The sequence below is a fragment of the Miniopterus natalensis genome, chromosome 20 (assembly GCF_054644295.1).
Source record: "Miniopterus natalensis isolate mMinNat1 chromosome 20, mMinNat1.hap1, whole genome shotgun sequence".
Classification (NCBI taxonomy): Eukaryota; Metazoa; Chordata; class Mammalia; order Chiroptera; family Miniopteridae; genus Miniopterus; species Miniopterus natalensis.
This window is the reverse complement of record NC_142100.1, coordinates 18,839,083-18,859,490: the sequence shown is the minus strand read 5'-3', so window position 1 is coordinate 18,859,490 and position 20,408 is coordinate 18,839,083. Positions and strand designations below refer to the sequence as shown.

General features: G+C 54.1%; 1 protein-coding gene across 1 annotated transcript in view; it reads left to right on the top strand.

Moving 5' to 3' along the window:
- Positions 1-20,408, top strand: part of KIAA1671 (KIAA1671 ortholog) — an 86,932-nt gene that overhangs the window by 8,538 nt on the left and 57,986 nt on the right. The window contains exon 4 of the mRNA XM_016208706.2: positions 4,751-4,885. Within this exon, the coding sequence (XP_016064192.2) occupies positions 4,751-4,885 (135 nt within the window). The remainder of the gene's footprint in view (positions 1-4,750; positions 4,886-20,408) is intronic.

Below are 20,408 nucleotides of genomic sequence, written 5' to 3'. Positions count from 1 at the left end.
CTCTTCCATCCTGCCTGGCACCACGCTTAGGGGTGGAAGGAAAAACTTTCACGCAGCAGGACACCACTGCCACTGCTGCGTACTTGAGTGTGGGGCTGGTATGGTTGTCTTGTACAGATGGGAAAAAAACTGAGGTTCAGAGAGGTTAAGTAACTTGTCCCAGGTCACACAGCACCGAGTGGCAAAGCTAGTATCTTCAGGAAGCTTTTAATCTTGGTGGGGAGAAGGGACACAGTGATCCACAGCCAGGAAATGATACGGCTCAGAGTGAGGCACTGGAGAAGAGACCCAGGAAGGCATCCTGGAGGAGGTGCTGGCTTGAGCCCATATGCCTGAGGGCTGTATATGAATTTGGATGAGCTGATTAGGGGAGGTGAGGGCATTCTTGGCAGGAGCACAGTGTGTGCAAAGGCTTGGAGGTGGGAAAAAAACACGGCGTGCTCTGGGGGCAGTGTGGAAACCAATTTAGTGCCCACAACCTCAGTTTCCTCATCTGTAAAAAGAGAGGGGTCCAACCTGGAAAGGGATGTTGTGGAAATGAGACAATAGAATTATATCAATAGAGATCATGAGAGGAAGGTTCGCCAAAGGTGAGGGCTGGACTCTGGCTTTGAACCCACATCTCTTCCAATGACCACATTCAGACGACTGGGCACGCAGTGGGCATGAGCCCCGGGCCTGGCCTCTGGCTCTGGCCTCTGTACAGGTGCTTCTCCAGAAGGGACCCACCTGTCCCCTCCTCCAGGCTGTTATTGTGGGAACTCTGGGAGACGGAGGAGACCGGGGAAATGCGACACTGAGGCTGTTTGCGGTGCCTCCTCAGGGGCCCTGCTGGCAGCGGGGAGTCAGCGAGCTGTGGAGGGCCCAGCCTGGCCTTGGACGCCCGCCCGCGGTGTGCGGGGCCCCAGCAACGCTGTTGTCAGGGGATCCGTTTCCTCACTAAGGACTGGGAGGCCTTGGACCAGCTCCCTGTTTCTCTTCTCTCCTGCCCAAAGATGTTTTGTTCTCCCTCTTTAAAAAATAAAAATCGATACAAGCCATACAGAAGTGCGAAATGATGGTTGAAAATTCAAACCTTACAAGGGTGCCTAAAAAAGTGTCCCCCTGGGGCCCCTTCCCTTTTCTGTCTCCCAGATGCAGCCAGCCCCTGGGACAGTTTTTGATGTCCTCTGGGACTCTACTGTACTTCAGAGTTGCTTATCAATCATATATATGTTTATTTATAATTGTTGTATTTTCCTTATTGCAGAAGGTAGTGCATGCTGGCGTAAAATTTAAAATGTTATAGAAACATGGTTTAGAAAGAAAATCTCCCCCCAAAGGAGGAGTCTGGCCCAGGAACTGGGACACACCCCTCCAGGCCCATTTACTGTTCTCCTTCTCAGTCTTGCACAGTTTGCCCCCAGGGCCCGTTTCGCTAAGTTTGAGACCTTTTTTATTGTGACAACTGGGGAGGATTTTTCTCCTGGCGTCGACTGGCTGGAGACCAGGGATCTGCTGCTCAACCCCCCCCAGTGCCCAGGACAGGCCCACCACAGACAGTCATCCAGCCTCCCGTGGATACAGCCCCAAGGCTGGGGATCCCTGGTCTAGACCCAGGTAGAGACAGATCGAGGTGTAGTGACATACATACTGCCTTCTGAAACACGGCGACATCCTTCAGAAAACCTTACCACTTGCTTTTTTAACCTTAACAGTAAAAAAACAGTGAATCACCTCGTTATTTTGAATGGTTGCAAAGTACTTTATTTTATTGGTCGAGCCTCAACTTTTTTATCCAGACTCTTGTTGATGGACATTTGGGTTGGTTTCAGTTTGGGAGTTAGAAGCAGAATGTCAGTGTTTTTATTGATTTTAGAGAGAAAGGAAGGGAGAGGGAGCGAGAGAGAGAGAGAGAGAGAGAGAGAGAGAGAGAGAGAGAGAGAGAAACACGGATGAGAAATATCAGTTGCCTGCCTCTTGCACGCCACCTGCTGGGGATCGAGCCCGAAACACCGGCTTGTGCCCTGACCAGGAATCGAACTGGTGACCTCTCAATGCTCAACCCACTGAGCCACACCGGCCAGGGCTCATTGAGCATTTTGATGCACATTTTTGCTTCCTCGGGTGAGGGTTTCTTGATTCACAGCCAGTTCTGCTCAACTCTACATGGGTGTGACTGTAATTAAAGTGCTCGCTCCCTCCCTCCCTCCTACCCTTCCTTTCTCTTTTTTTTTCCACTTAAACATTTATCGAAACTTTGCCCCACACCAGATTATTGTATTTCATGTGATTAAATTACTTATTTTTGTTTCAAAAGAGGGAATATTTTCACACAGCTCTAAAAATATTTAAAGATATGGAGTAAAAATTGCCCCATACCTCTAGTTCTACTTCCTTCCATTCCCCCCCACCCAGTAATCACTTCCATTCTCCTTGGTCCAAATTCCTTTAGAGTTTCTGAAAATACAAGCAAGTAGGAATGCATATTCTTATTTTTGCTTTTTTTTTTCACCAAAAGAGAATTCTGTGCAACTGGTTGGAACTTTGTTTGCCTATGGGAGTAACCCCGGGAATCCTAAAAGAAAGCAACGCAGGGGCCTCGCCCCAGGCCAGTTCCATAGGGATCTCCTGGGTGGGGTCCGCCTTGGTTAGTTTTAAAAGCTCCCCAGGGATTCTTGGGTTGAGGTTTTCTGCTGAACCCACAGATCTGCCGCTTGCCTTTTTTCTTTTCATAAATGCATCGTGGAGAGTTTTGGGATTCAGCCCACAGAGGGAGAGGGCTCATTCTTTCTGACTGCTGCACGGATGGGGAAATGGAGGCTCAGAGAGGTCTGGCGAGGCGCCCTGAGTCACACAGCTAGTACGTACGTACCTTGTGTGTACCTGTGTCATTTTGCACATGCACAGGTCTGGCAGGTCCTGGAAAGATGTGATTTCATTCAACGTTGTTTTGTGATGATGTTAACGAGAGAGAAATGGCTTTGCTGCCGGGCCACTGTCTGTGTGGAGGTTGCACGCTCTCCCCGTGTCTGCGAGGGTTTTCTCCGGGGACCCTGGTTTCCTCCCCACTACAGAGGTGTGCACTTGGTTACTGGTGTGTCCACATTGTCCCGTCTTAAGTTGGAGCGGCCCTGCGATGGACCCGGTGTCCTGTCCCGGGTGGGTGCCCGCCCTGTGCCTTTTGCTGTGGGGAGAGGCTTTGGCCACCCACAAACTGGAATAATGGGTTAGAAAATCATCATCTTACTTGTGTTTATTTGTCTTTCTTAAACGTAGCTCACATTTGTGTCTGTGTTGAACATTAGATGTGTTCGGGGTCTTGACTTAGAAGTTTGGTGATGGTTTTGTAACCAGATATATGGCGTAGGGACTGTTGTTTCTGTCAGTGAGCCTGAGGTCCAGGTGGTTTTGCTATCTGTCGTTTTGCTCAAAGTCACAGTTTCCAAGGCCCTGTGGACGACTTTCACTGAGGACTTAGTGCATATCCGTGGGCTCAGGATGGCGATCGCCTGTCCAGGGGTGAACAAGGCTGTCATTTTGCAGGACCTGCTGGTTTGCCCTGTGGCGGGGCTGTCCCAGTGCACATCCTCACCGGCAACGACAGACAGGGCCCGTTTCCCTCGGCCCTGCCAGCCAGGTGTGTCCCAGACCCTGGAGCTCGTATCTCTGATGAGTGTCCCTCGTCTCGTCCCCAAGGCTGAGGCCGTTTGTGTTTCCCTCCTGTAACCCGCTTGCTTACCTGGAGCATCGGTCCCTTTCTCCTGGAGCTCTTGGAGTTTTTTTTATTAGGAAGATGAACCCTTTGTACTTTTCTGATTTGATTTCTCCCTGGACTGCAAATTGGGCACTAACCCCAGGCCAGGCCCTGTTCTGTGGCTGGCTCGGGATGCACCTGCCTTTAAACCTTCTGCTGAGATGCGAGGAGGCTGAGAAGGACCAGCCAGGGAGGGAAGAGGTGACCCAGAGGGTCTCATCAAAGAGAAACACTGTGAGGCAAGAGCTCGGGAATCCAGCCTTGCTCTCTACTGGTGCTGTGTGTCCTTAAGCAGGCGCCGCCCCTCTCTGGGCTTTCCTTTCCTTATCTGTGTGGGGAGAGTGTGAGACACGTAAAATACATTCTGGAGCCTTGTATTTACTGGCCTGTGGATGTATCCCCTGTAGATAACCGCGTGGAAAAAAATGACAGGATTCAGACTAGCATATGCAGTATTGTGCTATCTATATACCGTTTCTGTATATGTGCGCATGTGTTCTGTATATGGAGAGATGTCTAAAATGAGGTCACCAGAAGTTACCAGTGGCAGTAAGAGAGCTGGCTAACATTTCTGGGCTCCCTGCTGACAGGCGGGAGGGGGTGACTAGTGTGAGGCAAGCCAGGTGCCCGGGACCCGTGCATGTCCGCCCCCTGGGGCGACACTAATGTCATATACTTTCTGTGTGCCGTTCCCCGCTTGGCTCTCCCAGGAACCTAGAAGCTGAGCGCTGTTATTATATTGGTCTTTTCCCACATGGTCAAGGATCAGAGAGGTTAAGGCACTCACGTGAGCTCACACAGTTATTAAATGGCTGGGGCCGAACTGAACCCAGATTGCTGATCCTGCATATTACCTCTCGTCATTGAGGCTGTGGGGTGGGGTGGAGGGGGAGAGTTTCTGGAGCTTTAATTTTCTTTTTGCCCTTTTAGGTACAGAGTGGACTCTCATGGTGTGGCATATTCTTCCCGTATATGACAAAACCCTAGTGAAGTCCTTTTCGTGTGTCGTCTCAGGTGCCATCACGAGACCTGGGGAGGGAGGATGCCCTCGAGGACAGTGAGCCGCCACTCCGGCAGGTGTCCCCTGTGGCCTTGGGCCCCCGGAGAAGCCACAGCTTCTGCAAGGACAAGAGGAGCGGGGCCTTCGTGGTGAGTGACACTGGCGTGGCCGGAGTGAAATTTCAGGTGGTGTCAGTCGCCGGACGCCACCAGGAATGTGGCTGTGTGGACCCTGAGAGGGTCAGGGCCAGGCAGGCACCTGTCGGGGAATCTGGTGTTGTCTGACTGGCTCTGCTGCGCTTCTCAACGTGGAGGGGATTTGGTGGCTCTGCTGAGAAAGCCTTCCTCCCTCTCAGGTTTCAGGCCCAACGCAGAGGGTAACCCCAGCTGCCTGGCATGCGGCCGTTAAGGGAACATATGCCCGGGTCTGAAAGTCCTGGGTTTGAATCCCAACACCATCTCCTCTTAGCCTGTTGGAACAATTTACTTAATTTCTCTGCACTTCGGTTTCTTCACCTGGAAAATAGGATCGTGATTCTTAATTCTCCTGCGCCACTGGGAGGGCGGAGTAAGACTGTGTGTAGCGCCCAGCACACAGCACAATCCCTGATAGTGGTGGTCACCACGGGAGGCAGTGTTTTTATTGATTTTAGAGAGAGAGAGGGAGAGAGAGAGAGATGGAAACATTGATGAAAGAGAAACATCAATTGACTGCCTCTTGCATGCCCCCTCCTGGAGATCATGCCTGCAGCCTGGGCATGTGCCCGGACCAGGAATCGAACCGTGATTGATGGTATGGTTCATGGGTCGACACTCAACCACTGAGCCACAGGCCGGGCTGCTCACAGGCCCTTTTGGCTCGCATAGTGTCCTGCGTGTCAGTAATATCTGTGCCTGGTCTCATGTCTCTGACACATGGGATCCCCCAGCATTTAAATCCTAGGTTCATTCCTTCCAGTTTTGTGACTGTGAGCAAGAAACTTCACTCCCTGGAACCTCAGCTTCCTCCTCTGTAAAATGGGGGTGAAGGGGACGCCCCTGGCAGGGTTTGTGCAGGGATCTGATGGGCTAATAGCTCCAACAGAGTGAAAAGCCTGACTGTGGGGCTGGGGCTGCAGAGCCAGAGGAACACAGAGCTCTGGGAGACGGGAGATGTCTGCTGAGCAGCCCCGGAAAGTTTGCCCAAGCGTTGGGAATCTCGGCCCCAGGCTTACAGACTTGCACACATTTGAAACCTGCCAGGTTTTTTCATTGAATGCTCCCTTCCATTGATTTCTTTCTTACCTTTCCTCCATTCACTCAGGTGGCACCAACTCAGCTTATCTGATTGTACTTGAACTTTTGTGTGTGTGTGTGTGAAGACAAAGGTTACAGAGAGAAAAGCACTTAAAACCAGTCTTTTTATAGTCTCTGCTCGCTGGCACCCTCCCTGGTCGCCGGGCTCCTCCTCTTCCACTCGCTGGCTGTCATTGAGGAGCCTTTGTCCTTGGAGTCCTCGCATGGCTTGTGTAGGCTCCCTCCTTCAGGCCCCGAGGCCCCTGCCTGCTTGATTTCCTCTCCTCCAGAGGTGGATGGGTGGGGCCTGAACCCCAAGGGGCTGGGGGGGAGACCTAACTTCTCTGCTTTCAGGACTCATGTCTGCAATTCTGGGGAGTGGCCACCAGGAGGTGCTGACGTTCGGCTCACTTCCTAATGGCTTCAAAGCCTGACTCGGACCTTAGCTTTGGGCTCTGGAGGCTGAAAGAAGTGGGTTCACGTTCCAGTTCTGTCACTGTGTGACCTTGGGCAAGTGACTCCGATGGGCCTACTTGAACCTTGGTTTTTCTTCTCTAAAATGAGGATGTCAAAGGAGGAGGGAGGTATTGTGGCATCTGGAGGAGTCCAGAGCAACATCAGAGCTAGACTCAGTGGAAGAAGGCATTGGCCCATGTGGGGGGAATGGCATGCACATACTTAAAGAAGCAGAGGATGTGGGTTTCCAGGAGCTCCAGGGGGTTACCTGGGCAGTGATGGAGGTGAGGCAGGAGAAGGGAGACCCGATGAGAGGGGCCCTCAGGGTCAGAATAAGGGGCACCTAGGAGCCAGGAAAGGTATGACAGGGACACTGTCAGAGGTGTGACTCGGCCCGCCCTCTGGTGGACAGTGTAGAGAAGTGTCGAGGACCATAAGCTGGAAGCAGGAGGCTGTTGCAGTAATCTGGGCAGTATCATTAAAATATATACATATATTGTAGTTAAATATACACAACATAAAACTTACCATTTTTACAATTTTTAAGCATACTCTTTAGCATGCTTAAAAAATATAGTCACTAAGTATATTCTCTTTGTGCAGCCATAAGCTCCATCCAACTCCAGAACTCCGTCGTCCCAAACAGAAACTGTGCTCATTAAACACTAGCTCCCTGTCCCCTCCCTGATAATTCCTATTCTACTTTCTGTCTTTGTGAATTTTCCTGTTCTAGATACTTCATATCAGTGGAATCATACATTACTTGTTCTTCTGTTTCTGGCTTGCTTCCTTAAATAATGTCTTCAAGGCCCATCCGCATTGTAGCCTGTGTCAGCACTCCATTCCTTCTCGAGGCTGAATAATATTCCATTGTACGTAGACACCATATTTCGTTTATCTGGTCATTTGTCAATGGACACTTGGGTTGTTCCACCTTTTGATTTTTGTGACTAGTGCTACTAGGAACTTCAGTGTACAAGTATCTGTTTGAGTTCCTGCTGTCAGTTATTTTGAGTATATACCAGGGAGTGGAAATGCTCAAAAGACATATGGTGATTCTATGTTTAACTTTTCGAGGGACCATCACGTTGTTTTCCACAGTCGCTTCACTATTTTATATTTTCACCAGCAATGCATCAGTGTTCTAATTTCTCCATATCCTGGCCAATACTTGTTATTCTCTGCTTTTTTAAAAAAAAAACATAACAGCCATCCTAATGGGTGTGAACCCACATTTGCAGGTGCTTTCCTTGGAGGTCCTGTGTCAGGAACTCCACGCAGAAGCCAGGCCAGGCAGGGATGGGACTTTGTGGCAGATGGGGAGGGGCTGGACCATCCAGCATTTCAAGCAAAACTGAGGGCCTTGATCTTAATGTGAAATCTCACCATTTGTATATGTAGGAGCATATATATATATGTGTGTGTGTGTGTGTATATATATATATATATATATATATATATATATATATATTTAGACACACCCAGCTGTCTTCAACTAACACATAGGGTATTGGCAGCTTTTTGTCACACACGTTATCTCTCTGAATCCTTGCCACAAGTTATGGGGAAACTGAGGCTTGGGGAAGTGAAGTAACTTGGCTTAAGCTCATACAGGGGAAGCCTCCACATTCCGGAGACATCAGAAATGACCCGAGCGCCCACCAGGGGGCGCTTTCGCTGCAGTTTCTCCATCCTACCTTCCAAATTCAAGAAGGCTCAGTGTTCAAAGTGACCACCAGGGGGCAGGGTGGAGGCGATCTAGCTTCAACTTGGCATTTTATTATTCGTCTTTAACCCCTCCGCCTTAGGGCCTTCGCCCTAAATGTGAAAAAGCCACGTTTTTCATGACCATTTAGAATTTTTTAAAAAAATGCACGCCCCTGATTTAGGTACACGTGTCAGTCAGCTCTGTTACCCATCTGGTGTCCTGGCAGTTTCCATTTACAAGCGGACATCAGAGCTGCTGGGCCGAGGTGGGGACATCGCCTGCAGCCTGCACAGCCCTGACCACCCTCCCCCGTTTGTCTTCACTGATGTCTCTCTCTCCTCCCCCTCCAATTCCCTCTCTTTCTTCTTTCTGCTCCCCTCCAAAAGCTTGTAGAGGTATAACGTACATACTATAATATTCACTCACTTTAGGTGTACAATTTAATAATTTCCAGTAAATTTGCAAATTTGCACAACCATCACCCCTATCTAATTCCAGAAACGTTTCATCACTCCATCAGCAGTGGCTCCGCACTCCCCCTGCCCCCAGCCCCTGTTCACCTCTGATCTACTTGCCATCTCTAACGATTTGCCTTTTCTGGATGTTTCCTGTCACTGGAATCGCAAGGCACGTGGTCTTCACTTCTGGCTTCTTTCCCTGAGCACATGCTTTTGGTGCCACCAAGTTGTAGCTTGTTAGTCCCCTGGGCTGGGCTGGCTCCTTCTTGTCCTTGGGTCACTTTCCTGCCCGGCCTCCCTTGTGTGCCCCTCTGCAGGGTCCAGAGAACCAGCCCGGCTGGGCAAGAGGGGATGAAGAATGTTTGCCCCCTTTTTCCCCCAGTTGCGTGTTTTAAGTGATTTCTAACATCCTGCAGCCTGGGTTGGCTCTGCCCCCCCGGGATGAGCTCAGAGGTGCCTTGTTTGGGTAGATAACCCCCGGTCCTGATGGGCTGACCCCAGCTTGGGACCCTCCCTATTACCCAGCCCAGCCAGCGTGGCTGAGCTGACAGGACAGCAGGAAGCTGTGGCTGAGATGTGTTGAGTGCTTATCAAGATCTGGGCTCTGAGCACTTAATGCGAATGACCTCATTTCCCCTCCCAGTGACCCTGCAGGCACTATCGTCACCCCTAATTTCTTGAGGGAACTGGGGCACAGAGAGGTTAACCAATCCAATATCATGCAGCCAGCCAGTGCCGGGGGAAGGGTTTGAACCCAGGCAGCCTGCCTTCGGCGTCCACACCCTCTCTAGTGCCCTGAGCTGCCTCTATGAGACATGCTATCCTCTCCCTAGGTCTCAGTTTCCCCCTTGGACAGCCTTCTGCTCTGTCCGTGTCCTGATTCCTTGGGGGATTGTCAACTGCTAGAGGACAGGGTCATGTGAGTGGCTTCTTTGGGCCCCTTTTGGTGGCCGAGGCTCGGTGTACCATGCACACAGTAGGTCTGTCCTCAGTGTGTTATGGATGCACAGATTCAAATGTGGTTTCCTTGTCGGCAGGACTGCTGCTGGGAGGACTGGGAGCTCTCTGTCCCTCAGGAAACTGTCACAGAGCACCTACTAAGCGCTGGGCCTTGTGCCAGGGCCTGGGACCTCCAAGGTGATCCAGGCCCTGCCTGAGCGGAGCTCACAGCCTTGTGGGGAAGACGGGCTCCGTGACTCATGCTCGTTCAGAGGGCTTTCTGGGAACGTGCTGTTTGCGTTGGGCCTGAACGATGGTTGAATTTCCACAGATGGAAAGGGCATTCCTGGCAGAGGGCCCTGCCCGAGAAAAGGCTGGGAGCCTGAGGGTCCACATATGGCTGAGGAATGGATGTGGCAGGAACCTTATATGGAGGCTATATGACAAAGGGCATTGAATGCCGAGCCAGGAGGCAAAGTGCCCCCTGATGGAAGATGGGCACTTGGGGTGGGGCAGACCCCTCTAGTGTTCTTGGGTGGGGGCTACGTCAGCACCATCTCTGTCCAGCTCCTGGTGCAGGGCCTGGGCCCTGGAGTGTGTGACCAATGAGGGGGCTGCCTGGGTTCCTACAGGGTCCTAAATTCAGATGCCTGGGAGGGCCGGCACGTGGTCTGGGCCAGTGCTGTGGGGAGGAATGTGACAGATCCAGTCCCCAGACAGCTCAGTGCAGTTCCTGCCTTGTCCCCACACCGGAATGCAGACCACAGACAGGCCATCCAACCGCCTTCCTAGAGAAGCCAAGGGTCTGCATTGCTACATGCAATTCTTCTGATGCTTAAATGTTGGCAACTAATTAAAAAAGCAAGGCAGTGCACCCTCCTTCCCTCCCCTCCCCCCCTCAAACCAACACCCAAACAAAATCACTCCTGGGAAGGGGGTGCCAGTTTTCTATCTGTTTTTGTTTTGTGAATGCTGATGTCCATTTTAATGACCTCCCATCTTTTTTACGGATGGCAGTTTCTGCTCAAGGCTGAGCACGCTGAGTGGACTTACACGATTCTTTGGACCGTCCGTCTTTTTTGGAATGAATGAATGAATGAGTGAGTGATGTTAATAAGAATTGTCCAGGACCTGCTGTGGCCAGGTGTTGTGTTAGGATGGGGGGAGCTGTCCTGCGAGGGGAGATTACAGAGAGGAAGACCGCTCCCCTAGAAGAGGTGGCGTGGGGCCCCACGGCTGGGGCTGCCTGTAGCCGGGGCTGGAGGCAGGACGGTTAGATCTTAAGCTGGAGACCCCGACAGGAACAGGAATGAAGGGCGGGGTGAAGAGGAGGGGGCTGCGCCTTGTTTAGGGGCTGCCATAACAAATGACCACACCCCCGTCAGCTTAGCACAATAGAATTTGTTCTGTCACAGTTCTGGAGCCGGAAGTCTGAAATTGAGGTGTTGGCAAGAGCTGTGCCCCCCCAGGGACTCTAGGGGACGACCCTTCCCGCCCCTTCTGGGGGCTCCAGGCGCTCTTCGGCTCCTGTCCCGGCGTGCTCCAGCGCCCGCCTGTCCTCAGGTGGCATTCTCTGTGTTTAAGCCTTCCCTTCGGCCTCTGACAAGGATGCTTACTGGATTTAGGGCCCATGCCAGGAAATCCTGGATGATCTCATTTCAAGATCCTTAACTCAGTTACATCTGCAAAGACCTCTTTCCAAATAAGGCGTGACCTTTGTAGGTGCTGGGTGGACATACCTCCTGGGCCAGCAGTGACATTCCTTCTGGGCCGGCATTCAAGGAAGCGCCTGAGCAAGAGCCCCGAGGGTGGGCACCTGGCTCACAGGGTGGGGGTGGGGGTAGGGCTGGAGTGGGGTCCGTGGTGAAGGTGGGCAAGGTTTGTGGGGGGAGGGAGCAGTTTGCTGGGGAGCCAGGGAAGGCTTCCAATGTGTGTGGGGGAACCTTTGTCGCATTTGTGTGCTGTGGTTCCCCTGGCCAGGTGGAGGAGGGCCCCACGGGTCAGGGTGGGGCCAGGCAGCCAGAGTGAGATAACCCAGACTAGGCAGGGGTCACCTCTGGCCTGGGGTGGGGGGTGTGGTAGGGGGGCCTCCGCCCCAGGGGGCATGGGAGAGTGGGGTTCGATGCCTGCCCACCCTCACCCGGTGGCCTCATCCTGGGCTGGCTCTGTCTCCATCCTGTAGGTGCCAGGGTGCCTCTCCACCTCCGCAGCCCTCTTCCCTGCTCTCCCGCTCTGTGCCCTCTCGGACCCTGACTGCTTCCCAGGCCATCTGTCTCCTTGCTTCCTCCTCTGTCTGTCTCCCTGCCTCTGTCTCTCTCCTTCTTGGCTTTTCCACCAGGTAGGTTTCACTCTCAGGGACCATGCTCCCCTCTCGCCTGTCCCCGGTCTCTGCCCCCGCCAGCCCATCTCCCTCCCAGTCCTCCGTGTCAGATGCTGGGACAACTCGCGTGGCAGTGGACAGCTATTCCGTCTGTCAGCCAGTGAGGGCCACCTTTGTCGCTATCCCGTTAGCCCCTCAGTTAATAGGGCCCAACTCTCAGATTTACTGTTATTTAGTGAATACCCCCCCCCCACACACACACACTCAAACACCCCAGCTACACAGCCAGCCTGCGGGGATCAGCCAGTCCCTCAGCAAACAGGGCCGGGCCCTCTGGCTGTGCCACAGCCGAGACTGCCCTCTGACTGCACGGCAGGAGTCAGCCAGTGGGGCAGTGAGCAGGCCCAGCCTTCCGACGGTGCCCCCAGCCAGTCCGCAAGCAGGGCTGGGCCTCCCGACGGTGGTGCCCGCAGGCAGTGAGCCCCGGGCCCGTGGCCTGCCGGATGCGGGCGCTGGGAAGGGAGGAAGCCCAGGCCTCCTTGGGACGAGCTTTGCGGTTCGCCCGTGGTTTCCTCGCTGCTGAGCTCAGCTTTTCCCTCCGCTCCGGGGCTTTCCTGCCAGCTGGGCTGCGGGGCTGGGCTGTGGCGCTGCAGTGTGCGGCCCAAAGGGCCGAGGCGGTTGCTGGGCCGGAGCTGGCCCCTCTGCCCATGCCTACACCCCTCCCTCTTCTTCCTCCCGGAAAGGGGGCTCTGACGGGGCTCTGGGGCCGCCCCACCGCCTAGTCCCCACACCCCCCCTGCCGTTCTGAGCTGCAGCTGCCTCGCCCGCCCTAAGCAGGGTAACGCCTGCCGGTGGGAGTGCTGTGGGGACTAGACTAGGTGTGTTATTGTCCCCTGTCCGGTCCGCAAAGCCTGAGCCACAGGGGTGCGCCCTTCTGCTGTGCAGAAGAGGCCGCTGAGGCTCAGAGCGGTGGGGTGACTTGGCAAGGTCACGCTCTTACGAAGGAAGCATCCACGAAGGGTCGTCTTGGGTCGGCCTTGGGAGCATAATTTGCATCCTTAGTCCCTGAAAATGGATGCTCCCCCCAGCATCGTGCAGCGGGCAGCTGGAGACCCAGAGCTGGTGTCTCCCTTCCTCAGCCCCCCCAACCCCACAGGAGTGGACAGAGGCCAGGACTTAGGGTCGGGAGGCCTGCATTCCAGCCTTGGCTCAGTTTCAAACTCACTGTGTGGCCGTGACCAGCCTAGGCCTCTCTGGGCCTCGGTTTTCCCCTTCTGTGTAATGGGGACAACCAGGTCCTCCCGCCAGGGCTGCTCAGCAGCTGAGCAGGAACCTGGGTGAGGCCAGAAGGGATTGTGTGACCCAACAAGATCCCGAGTTGATTTATTTCCTTTCTGTGTAAGAAGCTGGGGGCCCTCCCCTTCCACATGTGGTTTTGGGGGAGGAACCATGCGATCACTCACTCACACTATGTTGCACACTTATACCAGCACCCACAAACACACACCAGCGCAAACGCACCCTTGCATAAAACACACATTCACACACTGACACACACACACAATCCCACGGACACACACACATCTTAGCCCTTGCTGCTACAGAGCTGGAAGCCCAGCCCCAGCCCCAGCACCTCCAGGAGGGCGGAAGGTCCAGGCTACTCCCCTGGCTTTAGGAGGAGCCGGCCCTGGACCCGCCCCGCTGGACAGGCCCCCAGAGATGCTGCAGGCGGGGCTCACGGGACCTGAGCAGCGGCTTCCCAGCCCCGGAGGCGGCCGTGGCCATTAGCAGGGCGCAGGGTGTCCGGCTGGTCCCCTGGCTGCCAGCCCGCCTCTGAATGATTCATGCCGCCTTGAACTTGATTCCTGCGTGACAAGCCCAGCGGGAAGAGCCTCCCCCTCCCGAGAAGAACTGGAAGCTGGGGATGCTCTGCCATAGCCCGGGGCACGGAGATGGAGTACTACTACTGCCCCGGCGTCCTGAAGCTCCTGCGCTGCCTCTGGGTGAGTGGCCCGCCAGGCTGCTGTCTCTCTTCCCTCCTGCCTCCTGCCAAGTTCGCTTCTGGGCCCTGCCTGCCAGCAGCGGCTCTGTTTTCTTTAACAAACGGTGGTTGTTTCAAGCAGGAGGGGTGTTGGGGGAAGGGAGGGGGCTTGTGGAAGAGCAGGGAGTCCTGACCGTCCTGGGATCAGAGCCCGTCTCAAATGGCCTGGGGGCCGGGGGGGGGGGACGACAAGAAACACGAGGACGGCGTTAGTGAGTTTTCCCGAGAGCGACATTTCTTTGATTTAAAGGGCTATTCTTTATTCTGAAATGATATCCCTCCTCCTCCTGTGTGCGTGTGAAAACGCCCGGTCTTTTATGAGGTAAAAAGAAGAGATTTCGTTGTTTTTCCCCCCCCCCCAATGAACTTCATAAGCAAAAGTAGGAAGTTGAAGCCCCCCCGGTGTGTTCTGTCCTCCGTATAACAGGAAAAAACCTGAAACTTTCTCTGGCGCAACGCCCAAGGCAGGCAGCCCGCGCGGAAGTGCTTTTTGGGGTATGAAGTGCTTTTCCGATCTTGTTTTGACTCTCGGACTGACCTGCTCTGTGTCCCTGGGCAAGTCGCTCCCCCTCTCTGGGCCGCCGTTTCCTGATCTGCGAAACTACAGGGTGGGCAGTAGGCGATGGTGGTTTAGATGACGTTCACCGGGGCTCCGTGAGCAGAGGGGCTTAACGAGGAACCGTCCGGGGGGGGGGGAGTGTGTCTCAGAGTTTTCTAGAACATTCTCCACTGGGTTGAGAGCGCCCCAAAGGGGAAAAACTTGCAAAATATTGTTTTTCCTCCTGCCGAATGTTTGCAAATACTTCAGATGCCTTCTCACCCAGGGAATTTCCCCGAGGAATTTCCCCTAAAGATGCAATTTTAGGAGACAACGGTCCTGGAGTTGACCCTCCCTGCCGGACCCCCTGTAGCAGTCAGAAAACCAGGAACCCCTCCTGGTCTGTGTCCTTGGATTATTGACCTTTGGACATTGTCATATTATACCTGTAGGGTGACCTATGTTGACTTAGTTTTGTTTCTTATTATAAAAACAACCTTTGGACACGGTAGAAAACTTGGAAAACCCCACAGAGCATGAGGAAGAATATAAGTTGCCCGTAACCATCTGTGTTTTCAGATTCTGCCATCCACAGGTCCTCGTGGCCTTGATGGACCCCGCCATGTGTCAGGCTCTGGGCTCGGTGTTAGGGAGGCTGCGATATTGTGATATATAATAAGAAATATAGCCCTGGCTGGTGTGGCTCAGTTGGTTGGGCTGCATCCTGTGGGGTTTTGAGTTCGATTCCCGGTCAGGGCACATGCCCAGGTTTCATGCTCGATCCCCGGTAGGGGTGTGCAGGAGGCAGCCGATTGTTGTTTCACTCTCACATCAGTGTTTCTCTCTCTCTCAAAAAAAAATCAATAAACTATTCCTTTTATTTTTAAATATATCTTTATTGATTTCAGAGAGCGGAAAGGAGAGGGAGAGAGGGAGATAGGAACATCAGTGACGAGAGAGTTGTCATTGATGGGCTGCCTCCTGCACGTCCCCAACTGGGGATGGAGCCCGCAACCCGGGCATGTGCCCTGACCAGGAATCGAACCGCAATCTCCTGGATCCTAGTTCGATGCTCAACCGCTGAGCCACGCCCGGCCAGGCAATAAACTATTTAAAAAAAAAAAAAAGAAATATATATTTGGTATTTGCTCCCTTTCAGGCACAGACCTCTTTGTACCTGACATCAAAGTGGGAGCCACTAAAACCCTTGGCATTTCCTAAGTGATCGGAGCAATAACTATGTTGTGACATACATAACAACCCCCTTTCAGCCACACTTGAGTTAAGGATGGGAGCATCTAAGGGTGGGTGCTCGTTGCCAGGGAAACCAACCAGTGATTAGAGGGTGGGAACTTTTAGTCCCACCCCTGCCCCGCAGGGAGTGGAGAGGGGCTGGAGGTTGAATCAGTCGCCAATGGTCAGTGATTTAATCAATCATGCCTATAAAATGAAGCCCCCTTAAAACCCCAAAAGAATGGGGTCCTGGGAGCTTCTGGGTTGGTGAACACCTAGAGGTTCATGGAGAGGTAGGCACTCAGAGAGCATGGAAGGTCCACCCTTTCCCACATACCCTGCCCTGGGCACCTCTTCCATCTGGCTGCTCCTGAGTTATACACGTTTATTATAAACCCATCGTCTAGTAAGGAACATGTTTCTCTGAGTTCTGTGAGCCACTCTAGCAAATTAATTGAACCCAAGCACGGAGGGGTCATGGGAACCTCCGATTTTATAGCCTATTGGTCAGAAATACAGGTGACAAGCCGGAGTTGCCACTGGTGTCTGAGTGTGTGTGTGTGGGGGAGGCAGCCTTTTAGGACTGAGCCCTTAACCTGTGGGACCTGGTGCTGACTTCACATGGAGAGTGTTAAAATCGAGTTAAATCATAGGACACCCTGCTGGTGTCTGAGAGTTGCTTGGTGGTGGTGGAAAAAACACACGCACATCGGAATTGGTGTGAGATTTGGGGATCCGGAGATCACCGAGGTGCAGGCTGCCATCCCCAGGAATGGGGAGCTCGGTGTGGGCGCTGGGAGCTTCAACAGATGACTACCATCACGTAGTCATTCAACACACACTTAGCAGCAGCAGTTTGGAGCCAGGGTCACTTGCTTGGAACGCGGCGGTGAGCAAGACAGACATGGTCCCCGACCCGTGGATCTTACAATCTGGTGTTGACACAGACCCTACACAAGACCTTGGAACAAAGGCCATGAGTATGTGAGGATGGGGTCATGCCCAGAGCTGTGGGGACGTGGTCTCATCCGTGGTGGGGTTCGAGGAGAGCCTCCCCGAAGCCGAGCACTGGAAGGTACATGGGAGCGGGAAGTGATGCTATGGCTGGGCAGGGGAAGGGCGCGGTGGGCAGAGGGAGCGGCAAAGGGCCGGCGCGGGTGTGAGAAAGGGCATCTTGTGACCAAGGTGTCACCGTGGGCGCGATACAATGAGCCAAATTCCCGACTTTATTCTGGTGGCTCTCATCTAGGGGCGACTTTCAGGGGACAGTTGGCAGTGTCTGGTGACATTTTAATTGTCACAACCGGGCTGGGGGGAATGCCACTGGCATCTAGCGGCTGGAGGCTGGGGATGCCGCTGAACATCTTACAATGCACAGGGCAGCCCCCCGCTCCCCAGCACCACCCCAAAGAATGACCTGGCACCAAATGTCAGAGCACCGAGGCTGAGAGACGCTGTGCGATCCCCACTCCACCAGATTTCTGCCAGTGTCCTTTTCTGATTCGGGATCCAGCGTGGATCCCACGTTATGTTTGCCTCCGAGTTTCACCCACAGGACCGGCTCCCAAGCTGCTGGCGAGTGAATGAACCGTGCCGGGCACCCCGTCCCTGTGCCCACGGAGAGCAGGACCGGCGTCCACGCTGTTTAAAAACCGCTTTGTGAACGAGCCGTCTGATGTCGGCCTGGATGTGTGAGCCGTCCCCTGGGGTGGCGCCCGGGCTGCTCCCAGGCCATCCCTGCATAGTGATGACTCTGCTCAGCCTCGGGTCTCTGTTCACCGTTCACGTCACTCCCCAAGTCCCCTCCTCAGAAGTGGGCCAGGCGTGGGCTGCAGCGGGTTCCTGCCAACCTGTCACTTCTCGGTGGGATGTCAGCGGCTTCCTGTGGGCGGCTCGAGTCGGCCCTGTGGCTGCAGCTCTGCTCTGGGGGGGAAGCGCCTGCCCCCGCTGTCAGGCCCTGTCACTGGCCTCGCATCAGCTGGGAAGTGGGGGAGGGAGATTAAGTTTCTTTTTTAAATCATTAGTAATTGTAGCTGGTGGCGACCGCTGCCACGGCTGTTTTGAGTCACTTAATCTCCTCTGTTGCTGAGATAACCTAGCCAGGCGGTCCCAACGCCCGGTGGCCTTGTTGGGACACTGGCATCGAGCTGGCTGCGTGTGGTTGTCAATTACGGCAGTAGTGGTAGAAATAATAACAACGGCCACTGTCGCCACCGCCGTTCCCACTGAGCACATGCAACGTCCTGGGCCCTCTCCTGGCTGCGTCATCCCATCCTCACGAGGACCCTCCGGGGTGACCCCCTGATTACCCCCCTGTTGCATTCAGGGAACCAGAGAGGTTAAACAGCTCACCTAAGATCCCCAGCCAGGAAGTGTCGGAGGCTGATTGGACACGGGTCTCCCTCTGCGTCGTTTTAACTCTGTCATTGAGTCTGATCAGGTTTCTCAGGTGGGGTCCCCGAGGCCCACGGGGCCGAGGCAGCTGGCCAGCCCGCAGGAAAGCTCTTTGGTCATGGCCAGCTTTGCGGGGGGCAGGGTTACAGAGGGAGAGAGCCCTGGCCGAGAACCCCAGCGTCGTGGAAAGCCAGTCACATCGCCGCTCTGAGCCTTAGTTTCCCGTCTGGGAGTGGGGTGGTCAGCCCCACCTCGCAGGACTGTGCTGGGGATTAGTTTAGACAAGGGCGTTATATCCGGACGCAGGCTGGACTCAGTGGCTGCTCAGTATCTAGATGTGGGTGTTCTTTTTATGTGGGTGGCAGGATAAAGGCAGAGGCCCCTTTCTCCCCAGACTCCCAGGTGCGGTGAGCCTGGAGGCCGGCTTGTGGCTGGCCACCTCCCTCTACTCCGCGTCACCACCAGTGTCCCTTCCGGCAGCGTCTTCAGAAGGACGCCATGTGCCCTGGAGACCGAGGCCACGGACGGTCCCCTGTGCTGTTGGCGGTGGGTCCCTCGCCCGCCCCTCTCCGACGCCCCTTTGCCAGGGCCCGTGGCTCACCAGCCCGCCCCCACGGATGCGGGAGAACCGCTGCGCTCTCCACTGAGCTTGGTGAGCCCGTCTCCCGTGCTCGGCTCCAGGACCAGATTGTTTTCCATGGAAAAATGTCCACATGCCTAAATATGGTTAAGTTGGCTGTTCTGGGCCCCAGGCTTTCTTGCTATTTGTTTACTTAGCTTTATCCCTTCCCCCCTCTCCCGGCTGTCATCACCTCCAGGAACAACAATAATAATAATAGTCCTGAGGCAACAGCATGTCTGGTTCCCTTTCCCTCCGAGCACGTCCGCGTGTGGCATCCCGATGAATCCTCACGGCTCCCCCGAGAGGTGGGCAGTGTTACTATTTCACAGGTGAGAAAACCAAACCTCCGAGAGGATGAGCACCCCGATATTTAACAGCCACAAGGGGTGGGGCTGGGGGTTGAACTTGGGAATCGGGCACCGAAGCTAATGTGCTTGGTTACAGCAAGGTTGTCTGTCCCGTTTACTGCCGAGTCCCCAGCCCCGGCCGCAGTGCCTGGCACATAGTAGGTGCTCAGTAGACGTGGGCCGATGGAACGCCCAAAGGACCCAGCCTGTGGAAGGTGTTGTGGGGGTTAGAATGGCTGTGAACTTGATCACGACTCGATGCTATTGTTGTTATTTTTATCTCTAGGTCCTGAATCCCTGGGCTCGGTGCCTTTGGTTTGTGCTGAGGGCCTACTTTGGCTTTGCAGCGTGTGGTTAGAATAGAAAAACTGGCTATTTTTGTGCTGTTTCGTTGGGCCTGAGGTTTGGGTCACAGGACAGCTTGCGTCATGAGACTTTCTCATCTGACTCAAGTTGTGGGTGCCTTTTAAACCTGGTCGCAGAGTGGAGGACAGGCTCTGGAAGCCAGGCTCCCTGGTTTCTAATCCCCATGGAGCTGGTGCCTCAGGCAGAGCTCTCAACCTCTCAGAAAGTCAGTTTGCCATCTGTAGAATGGGCACAAAGGCAGCTTCTCCATCGCGGGGCGTCCTGAGAACTCAACGAGGCAGTGCAAACAAAGCCGACACATAGTAGGTCCCAAGTAAGTGTTAGAGTTGATGCCAGTGTGGACATGTAATGGCCCCTGATGTGGTTCAGTGAAACAGGTGTGCCAGGCGCTATTCTAAGTGCTTAGGACACAGCAGTCAACAGGGCGGTGAAAGATCTCTGCCTCAGGGACTGACCTTCTGGGGGGTTCGGCAGTCAAGGATGGACTTGGTACATACGAATACTGTCTAGTGTGTCAGGAGGCTGGGGAAGGGAATCCCTGCCCTGCCCATATCTAGAGGTTGTTGAGATGCTTGGGCAGGGATTTCAATCGACCTCCCATGAGGATTAAAACGTAAAAGCCCACGTCATGAGACTCTTTACCCCTTTAGATATTTCCTGGCTTTTCTGAGCCACCGGGGAGAGGCGCGCAGAGTCTTTTACGCCTGGGCAGGCCCCACTCACTCCCACTGTGGGGTTTATGAGAATTCACCTGCACCCAGGCCAGCTCCCCTTGGCATGTCCTTCACTGTGACCATTTCCAACTCTTTTTCCACCTGTTAGGGCCCCTTCCAGCAGGACCACTGCCCCTGTGAGTCCGCAGGATCCTTGACAGAAAAGGAAAAGAGAACCCTGTGATGCTGATGGCTCCCAGGCTGGAGAGGCCCCTCCCCGGTCCTCAGTGGGCCTTGGCCACCCTCCATGCCGTTGGGAACTT